General features: G+C 43.9%; 2 protein-coding genes across 14 annotated transcripts in view; one reads left to right on the top strand and one right to left on the bottom strand.

Moving 5' to 3' along the window:
• Positions 1–9,638, top strand: part of unc80 (unc-80 homolog (C. elegans)) — a 41,951-nt gene extending 32,313 nt beyond the window's left edge. For 5 of the 10 annotated variants that reach the window (XM_019890927.1, XM_019890933.1, XM_019890928.1 and 2 more), the window contains 14 exons: positions 123–246; positions 968–1,093; positions 1,454–1,577; positions 1,713–1,919; positions 2,805–2,989; positions 3,068–3,233; positions 3,307–3,486; positions 3,573–3,720; positions 5,992–6,048; positions 6,848–6,929; positions 7,402–7,507; positions 7,731–7,751; positions 7,973–8,190; positions 8,968–9,638. In XM_019890927.1, coding sequence (XP_019746486.1) covers positions 123–246; positions 968–1,093; positions 1,454–1,577; positions 1,713–1,919; positions 2,805–2,989; positions 3,068–3,233; positions 3,307–3,486; positions 3,573–3,720; positions 5,992–6,048; positions 6,848–6,929; positions 7,402–7,507; positions 7,731–7,751; positions 7,973–8,190; positions 8,968–9,450 — 2,227 coding nt within the window. In that variant the 3' untranslated portion in view covers positions 9,451–9,638. The remainder of the gene's footprint in view (positions 1–122; positions 247–967; positions 1,094–1,453; positions 1,578–1,712; positions 1,920–2,804; positions 2,990–3,067; positions 3,234–3,306; positions 3,487–3,572; positions 3,721–5,991; positions 6,049–6,847; positions 6,930–7,401; positions 7,508–7,730; positions 7,752–7,972; positions 8,191–8,967) is intronic. The other 5 variants (XM_019890935.1, XM_019890936.1, XM_019890930.1 and 2 more) reach the window with 4 other exon arrangements.
• A 1,995-nt stretch (positions 9,639–11,633) lies between these two features.
• nfkbiz (nuclear factor of kappa light polypeptide gene enhancer in B-cells inhibitor, zeta) lies at positions 11,634–18,145 on the bottom strand. Of its 4 annotated transcripts, none has more exons than XM_019890946.1 (8): positions 17,548–18,143; positions 16,605–16,689; positions 16,321–16,467; positions 14,158–14,221; positions 13,890–14,080; positions 13,458–13,568; positions 12,085–12,252; positions 11,634–11,883 (listed from the first exon to the last, which is right to left on the bottom strand). In XM_019890946.1, exons 1-8 carry the CDS (start codon positions 17,763–17,765, stop codon positions 11,845–11,847), a joined length of 1,023 nt encoding a protein of 340 aa, XP_019746505.1. In that variant the 5' UTR covers positions 17,766–18,143; the 3' UTR covers positions 11,634–11,844. The 4 variants fall into 4 exon arrangements, with proteins under 4 accessions (XP_019746505.1, XP_019746506.1, XP_019746503.1 ...); XM_019890947.1 differs by having other exon boundaries at positions 13,890–14,056; positions 16,584–16,689; positions 17,548–18,142; XM_019890944.1 differs by having other exon boundaries at positions 16,584–16,689; positions 17,548–18,141.
• Positions 18,146–18,317: the final 172 nt, after the last annotated feature.

An 18,317-nucleotide genomic window follows, 5' to 3' on the forward strand; every position in this document is an offset into this window, starting at 1 on the left:
GTTTGTTTTTGTTTGGGTGTGTGGTTGTGTGTGTGTGTGTGTGTGTGTGTGTGTGTGTGTGTGTGTGTGTGTGTGTGTGTGTGTGTGTGGCAACCTATGCTGCTTGCTTCTGTGGTTTCCAGGAGACAGGTGGAGTGGGAAGCAGCCAGCAACCTGATTGAAGGCATCTGTCTGACTCTCCAGCGGCAGCCAATCATCTCTTTCCTCCCTCACCTTCGTTCGCTCATCAACGTCTGCGTCAACCTGGTATGGAAAGCACAACGCGGCTCTTGTCCCCGTCGTCGTTTGCTTCTAAGAAATGGAGTCAACAGGGCATTAGATCTGGCTCGCAGGGTGAATTTGAAAGGGACAAATAATTGTCTCAACCATTTCTAAATGTCTTTCTATAGGCTGACACCACGTACTTACAGTATCTGTACTTTGTATGTTTAACTTTTACTACATTTACACGGCAGTTGATCACTTACTTTTTTAGGTTTTGTAGATATTTTTTTTTACATTGCAAGACTCTAATTTTCACTTCTAAATACCTGTGACTTCCACTTTGGTGCCTTAACATACAATCACTGATCAGCAAGGGAGTGGGGAAAAGACGGCAACATTGTTATTTATATTAATTGTGTTATGATTTGACTGGTCTTCCCCCTGTTTTTCGGAGCGTGTTTCAAGCAAGAATGTGCGTACCTAATGAAACCCCGATTTGAGCGTGTGTCATTTGCAAGAAAACCACGTGATCCATGACAAACAGCTTCTTGACCACTTAATGGCACCATGGAGCAAATGAAGCTTTGAACCATGTGCAAACTAATTGGCAGGAAAGCTTCAGTGTTTCATGAAGCTTCATTTAACTAATTAACTAACTAACTAACTGGCAGGAAAGCTTCAGTGTTTCATGAAGCTTCATTTCATCATCGTAAACTACAATGACTGTCACATCTGTTCTAAGCATTTCTTGTTTTGCGTTCAGGTGATGGGGGTGGTGGGCCCATCCAGCGTTGCAGACGGCTTACCTCTGCTCCACCTCAGCCCTTACCTCTCCCCACCGCTCCCTTTCAGTACAGCTGTGGTGCGGTTGGTCGCCTTACAAATCCAGGTTGGGTTCTTCAGACCACACAGGAAACTGATTTATTGTCTAAGAGTCGGGAGAACTAGCGACAGACTGGTCTAATAAGCACCCAAAAGACTTTCGGAGACTGTTGTCTGTGGGTTCGAATCTAGCTGGTGGTCTTTTTCCTTTCAACACACCAGATTTGAAGTCATTGAGTTGATGTGTTGTTGTTTTTCAATCGCGACTGTGAACTGAAAGTCTTCATTGCAACATACAATTCAAATTAAAAGCCTCACTCTTCTCAAGTGTTGATGTTTGGAAGAGTGTTTAGTTCTGATTCATGCGGCTTCAAACTAGAGATGTCAGGATTTCTCTTGTGTTTGTTAAAATATTTATTTCAAACAGGCATTGAAGGAAGACTTCCCCCTCAGCCACGTGATCTCCCCTTTCACCAATCAGGAGAGGCGAGAAGGGATGCTACTGAACTTGCTAATCCCCTTTGTGCTCACTGTTGGGTCTGGAAGCAAAGGTATAACCTTACACATATATCATTAAGTTGTTTTTTTCTTTTCTTCTTCTTTTTTTTTATTAGTCTCTTAATTTCTGAAAAGAACAAAAAAAATACAGAGTCTTTATTTGCAGTATATAAATGTGTTCCTCATAGACAGTCCCCACCTTGAGCAGCCGGAAATATTCCTGCTGCTGCAGACGGTCATCAACATTCTGTTGCCGCCACGCATCATCTCCACATCCCGCACCAAGAACTTCATGCTGGACGCTTCACCGGCTCACTGCTCCACCCCTGGTGACACGGGCAAGGACCTGCGCAGAGAGGGTTTGGCCGAGTCCACCAGCCAAGCGGCGTATCTGGGTACTATCTGATACTGTAGTCCAGGGGGTTCTTAAGATTTTCCAGAGGGGATATTTTTATAGGGACCGCCAATAATCCTAATGGCAATTAAAAATAACTAGCTTAAACAGTCATTGGAATTAAAAAAAAAAAAAAATTACATGTTTTCAAGGGGGAAAAAAGTCCGAAAGTTATGATGACAAATATTAATATTTTCAAGAGAAAAAGTCCTTCCAAAAATATGTTGTGATGCTATTAAAAATTATGTTTACGGAGGGGGGGAAAGTCATCTGTTAACTTGTGAATTTCCAAAGTATACCTTTATTCTCATAATGTTATGCCTTTAATTTTGGAAAAGACCTTGCTTTTGGACTTTATTCCTTTTTATTAAAAAAAAAAAAAAACTATTTGTGTCATTGTATCACATTTATGTGACAATATGTTAGTTACTATAATACCCGAGCTTTTGATTGGCCCAAAGCTAAGGTAGAGAGGAGTCATTACTTTTATAATGTGTTATTGGTGCACCAGTCCCCCATTCATTAGCTTCTTAGCATGGTCACTTTAGTTTATTTCAACTTTTTTGGAAAGCAAGAATAAAAAAAAAAAAAAAAACCCCAACAACAAATTCAAGCTGTCGTGAATCAAACTTTCCAGATTGCCATCACCTGGATGGCTGAGCATCTCCAAAGCACAAAGCCATGGCTGTTTTGCATTGCTGTTGTGACAATAAGTTAAAAATTACTTGGCGTAATAACATGTGTGCTATTATGCTGACGATTTGTAAGTATGCACATTGAGTATGCACATGCAACATCACTTATTTACACATTTGAGAACCTCTGGTGTAATGTGTCATTTGCTCCTCCTTCTTGTCATTGTCATTCTGCTTTCTTGCATCCACAGCTCTGAAAGTGGTGTTGGTGTGCTTCGAGCGCTCCCTGGGGAACCAGTGGTATCGCCTGAGTCTGCAGGTGAAAGAAATGGCTCTCAGGAAGGTGGGTGGTCTTGCCTTCTGGGACTTCATTGACTTCATTGTGCGAGCCCGCATCCCCATCTTTGTCCTATTGAGGCCCTTCATACAGTGCAAGGTGAAGCACCAGTGCCGGACTTCCTTCATTTGTTTCGAGCGCTCTCATGTGCTCACCCTCTTTCATCAATTTGTCTAGTTATTGACACAGCCAGCTGACTCTCAGGAGGAGATCACAGCACGTCACCATATCGCTGACCAGCTTGAGCGGCGCTTCATCCCGCGACCTCTGTGCAAGAGTTCGCTGTTTGCCGAATTCAACAATGAACTCAAGATCCTCAAGGAGGCTGTCCACAGCGGCTCTGGTCAGCGTCCCTCCCCGCAATAGTTTTCTGCGTATCCTCTGAGCACGTTCTGAACAATGCGGTTTCCCTGTAGCGTACCAAGGCAAGACATCTATCAGCACAGTGGGCACCTCCACGTCGGCCTACCGCCTGAGTTTGGCCACAATGTCGCGCTCCAACACAGGCACTGGCACTGTTTGGGAACAGGACAGCCAGCCATCCCGCCAACCTTCCCAGGACACGCTCAGTCGCACTGATGAGGACGATGAAGAGAGTCAGTGACATTTTGTGTTGCGTTGTTCTTTCACTTGTCTTACTACATGTTTGTATGACGTGACCTCTGGTGCGCTCTCCTTCCAGACGACTCTATCAGTATTCCCAGTGTCGTGAGCGAGCATGAGACGTTCTTGCCCAGGCTTATATCAGAGCGCCGATTCTCCAGCCATGCCACCGGCTCGGCCACTCTGCAACCAGAAGCCCCCCGCAGCACCATGCTGCCCAGTCACAGGTAACAATTTAATATCTGTGGGAGAGGCCAAGTCAGTCACACACTTTCTATTTAACAATATTGTGTTTAAAAAAAAAAAAAAAAGTTAAAACTAGAAGTACTGATTCAACCCCTGACATGTGCTTAAGTAAAAATAAAGAAGTACTATGAAATGTACTTAATTACAAAGCAAAAAAAGATTTTTTTACTGTCGGTTATCTACAAAGGTGGCTTTAAAAACACATTGCACAATAAAAAAAAAAAATAGTTCTTTCAGAGTTTTCATGCCATCTTCCATATATTTACTCATGTTGGGTCACAAAAAATGCTTAATTTTTTATTATTATTTATTTTTTAACAATACATCGCACTATTTTTTTCACTAGACAGGGATTTATTGAACAGCAGAATCTGGTCATTTTTAGGTTGACTCATTATAATACCTTTGCCACATATCATTCTTTTAGCCATCAACATCACACAATTCTCTAAAATCAGGCCATAGATGGGGAATAATTGATATATTGCCTGATTGATTGAATAATTGATTGATATGACTCTGGTTCAGGCGTATCCGCTCCCTGGTTCACGTTGCTCCATGTTGCTGTTGTCCCTGCTTTTGCTGCCTTTTAAGACTCCCATGATGTCAATCCAGATCTCACCCGCAGTTGACTTAACCTCTATTGACTTCTTTTTTAGGTTATGTTGTCATCCTGTGATGGTGAAAAAAAGTAACATTTTCACCAAGGAGTAGAAAGGACGGCTATCAGTTTACAAATGTCGAGAGTAAAAGTTAAAAGTCGTGAGAAAAATAAATGCTCCAGGAAAGTACAGATTGCTTAAAAAATATCAAGTCTTTGGACATGGGTACTTCCCACTAGGGTTGGGCATCGTTTGAATATAGACAATTCCGATTCTGGTTCCTCGATTCCGAATGATTCTCAATTTCGATATGTTTTAAAAAATAAATGCATGATTTAAAATGAGGGCACTAACCAGTTAATTTGGGAAGATGAAATCATTTTGACCTTCTCTTGTTTTTTACATTTTATGAGCTTTTTACAGTTTGTGGAATTCACTCGGAATTTCTCAAAGGCCTATTTTTAACCAGTATGTTAATATCGACCGTTTGAAATTGAACTGTTCACAATAGGGCTTTATTTTTTTTACAAGCTCAAGAAAATCCAGTATTGCAGCAGGTACTTAAATCATGCCTTTGAACACCCATTTATGGGGTAACCTTGTGTTGTTTTTCTATAGACGAACAAAAAAAACCTACGACACACACAAACAATGCATTTGAGGGAGTCACAATAAAAGTGTATCTCATCTAAAAAGTCTTTGAAAACATATGCCGTACGTATCTGCATGTACTGTATATGTACTTTGTATATGCGGCGAATGCTAAGCTAAATATTAGCTGCCCATTTGCATTTGTTGTTTTAGTTTCATTTTAACATTTTAACAATGTTGCCCAAGAGTTATTTTGCTGGATTTCTTACCCGATTCCGACTAGCGTGGTACCAGGCTGAGGGGTCGGAGCCGAAGTTCAGAGCCGTAGGGAACGTCTCAGACGCCCCACATGCAGTCAACTCTTTTCAGTGAATCTGAAAGTGTTTTAACATCTTTGAAACCTCCTTTGCATGATAGAATTTTATGACGTGTTGCACTGAGTAGAAGAATGGTCATTTTTGTTCACTTTTGATCACCGCTGAGCCACTTGTGAGCTTGATGCTTGCACTCGTTTCCTGCTTAGTTTTCGAAGGTATGGATTGTTGCGTGCTGCACGCACACATTTCTTGTAGTTATTCTTCGTTCATGTTCGACAGCTTCCGACGCGCAGCGGGCAGCGGAAACGGCCCCACAGATGCGCAACGGCACCGACCGGCCTTTGCCACCCGCCGGGTCCTTGATGCGCTGCCACGCGCCCGCTCTATTGGCTGGGATGGGGCTGTGCGCTGCACACACCCATGTTCTATTGACTCCTCTTTGTTCATGCTTCTTCAGCGGAGCTAACTAGAAATCCAAATTTTGCGTCATTTTAAAACCTGAACGATTCTGGGAGAGCCGGAATGTTCCGCTCGGTTATCGATGCCCAACCCTACTTGCCTCCATTGGCTTTGGTGTGTATGACAATGTGTTTTGTATTGACTTGGCAACTGGTGGTAGGAATGTTTGAAAAGCCGCAGCTCTCCCTAGCCACCAGGAGGTGACGCGAGTGCTGATGGATGTGGACTTAACAGCGTAAATTCCCGCTCTCCCCTCCCCCTCCGCCTCCCGCCCTTTTTACAGTGAACCCAATGTGCTAGATGAGTCCCAGGGCCTTCTGCAGGAGGGTAACCTCTCTAGGTACAGTGCCCCCCACCCTCTGTCTGTGTGTGTCCAGTGCATCTGTCCAACAGTGGGAGGGGCTTGGCCTCCAGACAGCCCTTCTCTATTGGCTGCCTCTCCGTTCGATCACTCATCCACATTCAGTCAAGTCACCTCGGCCTGTCACACTCCTCCCTCTCCTTACCTGTCCCTCTCTCTCTCTCTCTCTCTCTCTCTCTCGCTGTGGGTAAAATGTGAGTTTGTCTGTGTGCCCTTCCCCCGAGCTCCGCACTGACCCTCATCTTTTCAGCTCATCAGCTGCGCTATCCTAACCAGGCTTTCCCTGCCCAACTAAATACCAACATAACTTTGGGGGGTCCTGTGATCCAGGTGTTCAGTTCCTTTTTCTGTTAGCCGTGGGTCTTTCTAGCCATCATCGGTGCCATGGTGTGTCACATTGTTTACATGTCTATCAGGCTTCTCGCTGATCAAATTGGGCGTCCAACTGTGGATACCAATCTGTCGGGGCAAGGGGGTGAGCTGTGGTAGCAACTGCAACGCATGTTGGCCCTTTCCTGTTCTGTAAGAAATTTGATTCAAATATATCCACCAGGTCAAAGTCCAAACACGGTTGCTACTTCAGACCCCGCCCCCCAGCCCCTCCATCCCCTGTTGTGTATGAATCATAGCAAACTACGTGTGTTGTGTAGTGAGTAGAATAGTTGTTGTGGTCAGAGAGTTGGTGCAAAGGTGGCCGGCGCTGTTTTTATTTTATTTTTATTTTTCCTGCGCTTCTTACTTCTCAGTTCGTTGTATGTGCATTTGCATTTGTTCCTAGGGTTGCCAGTGTACAGAGCGAGCCTGGTCAGCAAAACCTACTCATCCAGCCTCCGCTGGGGAGGAAGAGAGGCCTGAGACAGGTAAAAAGCGTTTTGTGAATCTTAATGGAGATTCCATTTGTTGCTGTTGGTGACAGCAGAGGAACAGAAGATTTTGATGTCAAAGCAATGTCGCGCCTTGGCGCAGCACAAGCCGACCACTACGACCCAGCAGTGTTGTTGTAAATGTTGGTTGTGTTCGTGCAAGGTCAGCCCACATCATCACCTCAGGAAATGTGTGTATTGGATTGAATGAATTCAGAGCTACATGCAGCGGACAAATGTTGCAAGTAGGACATCATTCTGCGCGACTCTGATGTTTCACAACATAAACTGTTTCATGAGAAATGAAGAAAATGTATCAGTTTCAAAACTCCAGCCAAGTAAGATTATTTCGAAAAAGGCGATTGTATTGACTGACCGATGAATCCTTCGGGGCCCTCGATGCCATTCTGATGTGCTCCCCAATTCAAGTTTTCTCTTCGATAAGGCCTTTTTCTTTTTCTTCTTGCAGCTGAGGCGCCCCCTGTTGTCCATTCCAAAAAATGAGCCCCGTGGTCGTTCTGGAGCTCGTCTCTCCACAACTCGAAGGAGCATCCAACCCAAAACCAAACCTCTGGGTAACAGCACCTGTCTTCAGAAGCACACGCTGTACTCTATAGAGTCGACTAATTAGCTCAAGTTCTTGATCAAATTTGAACGAACGCACACAAAGATGTCATCGTGAGCTCATCCGTCTCCCCTTTCACACCCCGTGTCTGTTCCAATGTTTGTTGTATCCCCGGACACCAAACTGACATTTCTCACTCTGTTCTGTCTCACGCCTTTTGTTTCAAAATAAAGAAACTTTATTGGACTGTGAAGGTGAGACGCGCCCCGTAACCTTTCCTCTCCACTGTGCAATGGCCCACCCCTCTGTCCGCAACCTCACCCAGTGGGGCGCTCTGCATGTCTGTCTTGCACCCCCTCCTACCCCCTCGCCTACCGCCCCTGCCTCCTTTAGTGGTGCTGGTGTTCTTGACACTTCAAGATATGCTGCGATGGCCTTGTCTTTGACCACGACAACATGCGTGTGTGCCCCTCAGCAGCTCAAGGAGACCAAAAGAGGTCGGTTACCTTTACGGAAACACAAAGGCAGCAAACGTGTGTGGGGGGCAGCACGCCTTTGAGCCCCAGCGGCGCAGATGTTCCGATCGAGGGCAGGAAGGCCAATCACGCCGTATCCAAGCCCCCCACACTGGAAGTGCCCGCCGCCTCATCAGCCACCGTCATCGCCGATCTGCACAGCCCTGCAAAAACACAGGTGCCAATCTCTGAATGTATGTTATTTTTGATGGGGATCGCAAACTTTGTGGGTCCAGGGGGAACTTTTTCCAAGGGCCTCCGATAATCTGAGCGTCAATTCGACGTAACGACCAACCGCTGAATTCCATGGCAGTTAGTGTTTTTTTTGTTTTGTTTTGGTGTTTTTTTTTTGTTTTGTTTTTAACATTTATACTGACTGTTCATGACCTGTTTAGCAACTTCAAATTTAATCATATTAACTGAAAATAGCTGATTTTCCACTGCTAACAACACGGCTATGAATAGACAGAGTGTGAGGGCACACATTTTTGGAAACACTTTGTTAATCTCTTCATCAGACAGCAAAAAAGAAATGACACTTTCCAATGTAAAGTTATCAATGTCCATCTTGAAAAACTGTCTCCACAAAATAGTTCAAGACTCAGCTATTCATTCTTGAATGACGGTGGCCACACAAATTTTTGACTTTTGGGCCATTAGAAAAAAAGAAGTGTACGCGATTTTGTTGTTATTTATACATTAAAAACTGTGTTATAGCAGACTATTATTTCTACAGCGCTGTTTCATGAAAAGATCAATTATTCACCAAAATTGTGAGGTGTGTGCTCACTTGTGTGAAGATTGTATTCAGTGATTTTTTTTATGAGCGCTCTTCAGTGTAGTTGCTTGGCACCAAGATGCCACAAGATGGCAGCACGTCATTATTTTTATTAATGAGGCTCATTAGATACCCTCCTGACCCCGCCCCCTCTGGTACTGTATTTATTCTCTGTAGGTTGCTCCTACCATGACTACCAAGGAGAAACGAGAGCAGTGGGGCCTCCGCAGCAGCCTTTCCCCGCCCCCCTCCATCTCCCGCACCTCCACCCCAACACCACCTCCCCATCCTGGCTCCCCACTTACCCTCTCAAGAACCAGCTCCCCTTTGTCCCGCACTTCCTCGCCTCTCCCCCCGCCACTCCCCGTGCTGGGCACGACACCGGTTCCCGGCCCGCCTCTGCCACTGCCCCTCCAGCCCACTCCATTTGTTCCTCCGCCAATGGCGCCCCGCATCCGAGAGAGTCCGGAGGACGTGGACACCGCCTCGCTCCTGCCGCAAAGCAACACGCTGCTGCAACTCAGCGAGGACGAGGGCACAGAAAACCCCCTCCTCGCCCCACTACTGTCTGCACCGTCGCCTCGGCGCTCGCCTCGGCGCTCGCCTCGCCGTCTGCCCCTTTCCCCCGTTGACGTAGACTTGGATGAGTCACATGTGTAAAGTGGGTTCCATTTCTTGATCCTCAATTCTCAACACACGTTATCACAAGCCACTTCGCACATTGCGCAGGTGAAGAACCACACTTCTCAGACCTTAAAGAAGAGCAAACGAACCCCACAGAGGTGTAGAGCGACCAGCAGAGGGACGAAAGAACAATGGGCACAACAACAGCCGCAGCCGTATCTTCAGCAGCAACTCTTTAAAGTAAAAAACAAGTAGAGAACACTGTGATCGTGACATGAAAGTTATATTCTATTCTATTCTCAAACTGAATGTATAGTTTAGTCTAGCTATTGCTACTGCATTCACAAATTCTATCGTTAAATATAATTAACAGAAACGATCAAATTGCAGGAAATAACTGTGAGGGTACGTTTAAAGAAAGAGGCTGTTGTATGCAAGAGTGTGTTATCCTTCACTTATGATTAAATATATGCTACATATATAATTTTATTTTTGAAATATTTAAGAGTAATCTAATATTGAATATATATGTAATGTGTTCATTCTGCTGTTGTCCGTTGCGATGCAGTAGTCTCTCGTTTCTTGCCTCGTTTCTCATTTCACGCCTTAAGGGGAAAAAAACAGCCACTGTCTACATAGGGATAAACTAGATTATTTCCTGGAGTACAGTAAAATACCTCTGAAATATTACAATGTGCCAACCAACCAACCAATACATTGCTTGTCATCGTCTGCTTTCTTTCTGTAACCTCGCAGGTTTATTGCCACATTGTTCGTGTGTTCTTGGTCTGATCTTTTAAAACCGAGCAATATTTGTGCCATTGATGTGTAAGTTTAATGTTTGTGAGACAAATATGAAACATAAATATAAAAATAATGACATGGCAAATGCCTCCTGTTCACTCCTTCGGGATTTGAACACTTTTCTATTGTGATTAGACTGTCTGGCAATGATTGAAAACATTTAAGTGGAAAGTGGTGAGGACATGAAGTTTAAAACAAAAACAAAAAAAAGGAAATAAATATATGGAAGGCGAATGCACACGCTTTATTCCATGACTCTCAGTTGCCATTTAGAGGCCCCTTTATTGTTACAGTATATATATTATTGATGTTAAAATTCACAAGGAATTTGGTCGGTCATCTTAAGCAGTCCATTATACACATGCACGTATGGTACATAAGGTACCCAGTGCTGTGTTTACATCCGCATAAGAAAAAAGTACATTATCGTCAAAATGGATGGTTTGAGTCCCGATTCTGAGAAACATTTACTTATTTTACATTCAGGTGCTCCAAGAGTTATGTGCTCAATTTCATGCATTGAATTGAATTTTTTTTAAAGTATGAATCCCACACAAAAATGTTGTCAACGTGTACTCTTGGAATGAAGTTCTCCTTGTCCCTGCGTGGGTTTTCTCCGGGTACTCCGGTTTCCTCCCACATTCCAAATACATGCGTGGCAGTTTAATTGAACACTCCAAATTGTCCCTAGGTGTGAGTGTGAGCGCGGATGGTTGTTCGACTGTTGGTGCCCAGCGATTGGCTGGCAACCGGTTCAGGGTGTCCCCCGCGTACTGCCCGAAGACAGCTGGGATAGGCTCCAGCATGCCTCGCGACCGTGGTGAGGATAAGCGGATCGGAAAATGGATGGATGTGTATGTTTGCTCATTGAGTATTACATCAAAATGATTTGTTTCATTGAAACAACCACCATCTGCCTTTGTGAGGCAAATATTTACATGATAGACTGTCTGACTGACAGTGTTCTGTTCTGGAGTACTTTTAAGCATCAAGATGTTGGCCCCTGAGGATCTGATGCACCTGAAGAATAAAAAAATAAATAAATAAAAATTACATTCAGTCAGAATGAAATGAAAGCAAGGCGCAGAGCCTAGTTTGGAAATGACAAGGTCAGTCCTGTATTTGATTCCAAACATGTCAGAAACTGGCTGGGAATTTGACTTCAAATATGTGTTGTCACTTCTGCTGGGGCCTGTGCCTGAATAATTCTTTCAAGCTTACCGTCTCACCAATGGGTCCTCCTGGCGCCAGTTGCCAGGGGAGCTCGTTCTCCAAGTTTCTGGCTGTAGGGTCGGCTCCGCCTCTCATCAGCATCTTCAGCGCCTCCGGCTGAGCGGGATGGTTTTGCAAGGAGCTGGCCACGTGCAGGGCCGTGTTTTCGCTGAAGCTCTGCAACAAGCACAATGTTCCCCCGCGTACTGCCCGAAGACAGCTGGGATAGGCTCCAGCATGCCTCGCGACCGTGGTGAGGATAAGCGGATCGGAAAATGGATGGATGTGTATGTTTGCTCATTGAGTATTACATCAAAATGATTTGTTTCATTGAAACAACCACCATCTGCCTTTGTGAGGCAAATATTTACATGATAGACTGTCTGACTGACAGTGTTCTGTTCTGGAGTACTTTTAAGCATCAAGATGTTGGCCCCTGAGGATCTGATGCACCTGAAGAATAAAAAAATAAATAAATAAAAATTACATTCAGTCAGAATGAAATGAAAGCAAGGCGCAGAGCCTAGTTTGGAAATGACAAGGTCAGTCCTGTATTTGATTCCAAACATGTCAGAAACTGGCTGGGAATTTGACTTCAAATATGTGTTGTCACTTCTGCTGGGGCCTGTGCCTGAATAATTCTTTCAAGCTTACCGTCTCACCAATGGGTCCTCCTGGCGCCAGTTGCCAGGGGAGCTCGTTCTCCAAGTTTCTGGCCGTAGGGTCGGCTCCGCCTCTCATCAGCATCTTCAGCGCCTCCGGCTGAGCGGGATGGTTTTGCAAGGAGCTGGCCACGTGCAGGGCCGTGTTTTCGCTGAAGCTCTGCAACAAGCACAATGTGAGAGATCATTCACCGTTACTCTCCCTATCACACACACACACACACAATGTGACAGCATTTAGTAGATTTTCGTGAGAGCGTCTCGGTGTGTGTGTGTGTGTGTGTGTGTGTGTGTGTGTGTGTGTGTGTGTGTGTGTGTGTGTGTGTGTGTGTGTGTGTGTGCATGCGGGTCAGCAAAAGAATTTTCAGTAGTGTGTGCTTATGTTTTTTCCACACGGTTAGGGTTTGATAGTTGGGTTTCAAACTCGCAATGGGGTTTCAAAGAAGGGTGAGGGTTTCAAAGTCGTGTTTCAAAGTGGGCTTAGGTTTTCAAATTAGGGTTTTGAAGTGGGTCTAGGGGGGCCCCGTGGTTCTCCCCGGGCCTGCGTGGGTTTTCTCCAGGTACTCCGGTTTCCTCCCACATTCCCAAAACATGCATAGCAAGCTGATTGAACACTCCAAATTGTCCCGAGGTGTGATTGTGAGCACGGATGGTTGTTCGTCTGTGTGTGCCCTGCGATTGGCTGGCAACCGGTTCAAGGGTGGCCCCCGCCTACTGCCCGAAGACAGCTGGAATAGGCTCCAGCACCTCCAGCGACCCTTGTGAGGATATGTAGATCGGAAAATGAATTAATGAAGGAAATGAAAGTAGGTCTAGGTTTTTGAAGTGTTTTCAAGGTTAGGTTTCAAAATTGGATTAGGGGTTCAAATTAGGATTTTGAAGTGAGTTTAGAATTTCAGAGTAGGGTTTTAGAGTAGGAGTATGGTTTCAAAGAAGAATTTCAAAATAGCGTTCGGGTTTCAAAGCAGGGTTTTAAAGTGGGGTTTGGGTTTCAAACTATTGTGCATCATCTTCAACAAATGACGATTTATGAAGCACTTTCAATAATTTTTGATTCTACTACATGGTAGTCTTGGTTTAAAGCAGCCTTTATCTTTCAACCAAGTCCGCCATCTTGGCAGTCAAAAATACCACAGGCGCTTCATGAAGCTTCATTTTCCCCAACACTAGTTGTGTGCATATGTGTGAAATTGTTTCAGTCATGAGAGGGAGCATTCAATGGTGTTTTTGGGCCAAAAAAAAAATGCAGTTGTATCTCAGAGTATTTCAGTGGTAAGTGTGAGAGAGAATCTTGAATGATGTCCCTTTTGCCACCTCAGCACACTATGTGGGGGGCTCGCCACTCTCATGTTGCTCTGATGTAACCTTGTGGTTGAGGCTGCTCAAGGCAGATGGCCACTCGAGGAAGACGCGCAACAGTTGACAATTGGCCTCTTCGGCTGCCATGTGCCAACACGTCAGTCCACTTTTTAAGTCCTGCAGGAAGACAAATGACCTGTGTCGCGGTTTCAACTGGGCTGTGTGTTTCATGAACACGAGATAACAAAAGTGAGCACACCCCTCTCATTTTGGTCAGTGTTATCTTTTCATGGGATAGCACTGAATAAATGACACTCTGCTGGTATAACACTTTGCATTTACTGTCCCTTCAAAACAACTCAGCGAATAATGCCTAAGTCACTGGCAACAAAAGTGAGTACACCCCTCAGTGAAACTGTTCAAATTAGCCATTTTCCCTCCTGGAGTCAAGTGAGGGGTGCGCTCAAGTTTGTGAGATGACTAAGTGTGTTTGCGCACCTTCGTCCCACAGGAGGCGCCCATGTGCAACAGAGCCTTCACACATTGAACATAAATGTTTTTCCTTTGCAGCAGTTCCCTTTGCTGGTACTGGCACTGATGCTTGTCCAGGGTACGAGAATGAGACAGTCTCCTCCACTCATTTTCAACCGCATTGTGAGACAACACTGCGACATGAAGTGGCGTTTGACCTCCAAGGGGAATAATGCGGTGTTTCAAGTGTGCCCTTGCGCTGTTCTGGATAAATGGTGAAAACAAAAACACCTACCGTCAAAATTGAGCATTTCTGTGTCAATCATCTGTAAACATCCGGAGAAAGTCTTCCAGATGCTCTGTGGAGACACGGAGTAACACATATGCAGACCTGTTTAGGCAACTTCTTCACTCTTCTGACTCTGGAACTACAGCGACAGCCCCAAATATGACTAAAAGCATTCTAAATCTGTTCCAGCCTCCCCAAAGAAGCAAAGCATTTCCACTGCCCACACACAAGTCAGGCGAGTGTACCAGCGACTTATGGCACATTGCCTTCAATGTAAAGAGTTTGTGCATCATGATTCATTTATTGCGGCTCCCTCTGGTGTGCATGACTTGGCCACCGGGTGGCAGTATAATAAAACACAAATGAGGAAGAGCTGATTTATTAACGTGCAGTTTTTTTTTGCAGAAGATAAAGAAAATATGTCAGTGTTGTTATATTGTCATTACTGTATATTGTGTTCTCCCCATTTTTCATAGAAAATGTATATGGAATCATTATTTTTTTTAAGAATTTGGGGAGATTTTAGAAAATTATTATTATTATTATTATTATTGTTATTCCCAATGCTAACAACAAATAAAAATTCTAAACATCCAATACACATTCATTCATTCATTCATTCATTTTCTGAACCACTTGAACCTCACTAGGGTCGCGGGGGTGCCGGAGCCTATCCCAGCTGTCTTCGGGCAGTAGGCGGGGGACACCCTGAATCGGTTGCCAGCCAATCGCAGGGCTCACAGAGACAAACAACCATCCACGCTCACATTCACACCTAGGGACAATTTAGAGTGTTCAATCAGCCTGCCATGCATGTTTTTTTTGGAATGTGGGAGGAAACCGGAGCACCCAGAGAAAACCCACGCAGGCCCGGGGAGAACATGCAAACTCCACACAGGGAGGCCGGAGCTGGAATTGAACCCGGTACCTCTGCACTGTGAAGTCGACGTGCTAACCACTGGACTACTGGGCCGCCGATCCAATACACATTTTCACAAAAATAAAACAGGGTTTTCTACATCCAGAAAAAAAGCAAAATTAAAAAAAACATTTTAAAATATTTGGGGGAAATGGCGCTGAGCCACAAGTATTCAGGGTTCCAATGTAGTAAAGGAAACATGTTTACAATTGCCCACCTTAAAAAAAAAAAAAAACTAAAAACTTTTTTTTTTTTTTTTAAATTAATCAAGTAATTAAGGGGACAGTCAGATTAGGGTTGCTTGCAGCCCGTGGGCCAGCAGTTGTCCATTCGTGGCTTAAAAGGTTATAACACTGCCACTATCAATGGTGCCTGGTAGCCCGTCATTGGCGTCTTCCATTATGAGTTAGCATTAAGCAAGCAGGGACATTCTTAAGGCAACGTTTTAGACTTGGTTAATATACAAAACATTAACTGGAAGTGGTATTAAAACGCTTAGAGCCCCTTTTTTCAACAATTGTTCACTATCTGCCAAACTGCTGCTTATTGTGATGTGAGTTAGACTTGAAGTTGAGTTCACCCATACAGTGTCCATCTCTCAAGTACTGTGCAGTATTCGCTGGCAAGACAAAGCAAGAAAATGACAGATCGCATCTGGAAAAACTCACCAGTCAGGTCACTCGTATATCAATATCAAGACACAACTGTAACTGCCTTTAGATGCCACAGGACGGTGGCAAAGCAACACATGAAGGTCTTCAACTACAGTAATCCCTCGTTTATCGCGGTTGATGGGGACCAAAACCACCCGCGACAAACGAAAATCTGCGAAGTAGCGACCAATTACCATATACAGGTTAAAAAATATATATATATATATATATTTAAGTCCGCAAACGGTCCGCGAGAAGCTGCAAAACAACAGCGAGTCACATAGAACACCATATACAGTACTGTACTCCATGTATATTTAAATTTAAATTTTTTTTTTTTTTTTTTTTTTTTTAATGTTTGAAAAAACCCGCGATACATTGAAGCCACGATAAACGAACCGCGAAATAGCGAGGGATCACTGTAATTCAACATATGGTATTTCCTTAGCATTAAAATGCCAAAATATGGCACTAAAGTATGATTTTTATATTAGGCAACTCTTTGGGCCTGGTGATTTTTTTTTCAGTGAATAAAAAAGTGTTTCCCGAAATCAGATGCATATCAAAACTAACTTTGCAAAATAGTCAACTCCTAACCTGTAAACAGAGGTAGAATCCTTTTTCAGCACACACGTGTAGAGGCGAGCGGCCCCACGAGTCTCTGGTGTTGATGTCCGCACCGTGCAGCAGCAGGTCGCCAACGATTAGGTGCTGATTGGCCGCCGCCGCGACCTGAAGCGGCGTCTGGACAAGCAAGGCCGAGACTCATTTGTTCATTTGTTCCAAGGGACAGCTACACGCATGCTGAATTGTAAAAAGACTTAATAGACACCCTGTAAACAAAGGGGGAGCTCCGATACCTGCCCATTGCGCTCCTTCACCTCTAAAGCGCCATAGTTGGCCATCTTGGAAGCGAGCATGTAAACCAGAGCTCTTCGGCCTTGGGCCACAGCTATGTGAAGACATCTGTAAGAGAGATAAATGTGACAAGGTTGAGACATTCACAACCAATGAGGACGTGATTAACAACAAGTGTGTCATTTTCATAGAATTGGTCCCAACATTATCATTTATTCATGACAAATTGTATATTTTTGTTTTTCTGTCTACGTCAGTCACATATATCTTGGTCTGCTTGGTCAAAAGCAACCCAAATAGGGTGAATTAGCTACCCCAATGTTTCGCCCAAAAGGGACTGAGCCAATGCTGAGTTATTTACACAGTGCACACTTGACTTGAGGATTTAACGCAGCTCACTGATGATTCAAAAACTAAATGAAAAGTACTCATGCAGATCAGTTAAATGTACCAAGAAATGAGTTATCAATATAGCTGTGGTTTGAAATAATGCAAATTTTAGTTGCAACACTTTCTGACAACATGCAACTTTCACCTGCCAGCATCACTACTGAAAGGCACTCACATGGTTTGGCAGTCAGCAGAATTGCCCACTGAGTCATCAAGCCACCACCAACACTTTCGAAGAATATTACATCCATTTCAATTCAACTTCAGTAGATAACAAAAATAGCAAAAATGGCAAAAGAGGCCTCTGTGCCTCTTCAAGGCACAGGCATGTACAGACACTACAATACGTACTTTCTAAACATGTTATGTTAGAAAGACGTTTTTGTTTTAATAAGTTTAAATGTGTTACAAGCATCTGTGTGAGGGGGAGGGTGGTATAAGTAGAATGAAAGAGTTTCATTGTACTGTATATATCTTTTATGACATTTATATTTGGTAATGTTCCGTGACGTTGCTGATGTCAACTATGCGCCTTCATTGCCCCCACCCCCCAAAAAACATGTCCGTGATACTTACGTGTCGCCGTCCCCATCTTGCAAGTTCAGCAACTCGGGAGGGACATCTTCATACCTACGCGATTCCTGTTCGATTTGCCACTGAAATAATGACAGCGTACACTCCGGAGCTGGGTGTGTCTCAGGATCAAGCGGGTACGCATAAGGAAGCATCTTAGGTGTACTTTCTGGGTTTTCAACCAGCAAGCGTTTCCTCTTCTGGAGGTGAGTCTCAGGCATCAGATTACAAACATGTTTGGAAAAATGTCATAAATCTCGCAACCTTGGTAAAAATGACACTTAAAATTCAATGTGCTCATTATTGTTATTTAAGGTTCTAATTATCACTATGATGGCCTGTATTGCCAAGAGTCACTTTTTCTGGATCAGATGTTTTATGTTTCGATATACAGTCAACGCTCCTCGGGTTTTTATTTTGGTGCTTCCGGTTTCTGGCATTTCGAATTTGCATATGATTGCATATTTTATAAGGGCCCAAACATATAGATTTTAAAATGGCGGATTTAACATTCGGTTTAACATTTATATTAAGATTTAACGTTTAGGTGTGACTTTTAACATGTTGTCTTGTCCAGGGAAACCAAGACAACGAAAGTATTTATAAAAAATGATGAGATTTATTGAAGAAAGAAAAAGAAAAGGAAAAAAACATGGAGGGCCACCGTTCTCAGATCTGTCAAGGGAGCCTTCTCCCGCCCCCTCCGTGTCTTGCGCTCTGATTTTATCTTGTTGGGAGGTGGTGAAGGTCAGCGCATGTGTCTTGCGCTCTGA

The sequence above is a fragment of the Hippocampus comes genome, unplaced genomic scaffold (assembly GCF_001891065.2).
Source record: "Hippocampus comes isolate QL1 unplaced genomic scaffold, H_comes_QL1_v1.1 scaffold174, whole genome shotgun sequence".
Taxonomy (NCBI): Eukaryota; Metazoa; Chordata; class Actinopteri; order Syngnathiformes; family Syngnathidae; genus Hippocampus; species Hippocampus comes.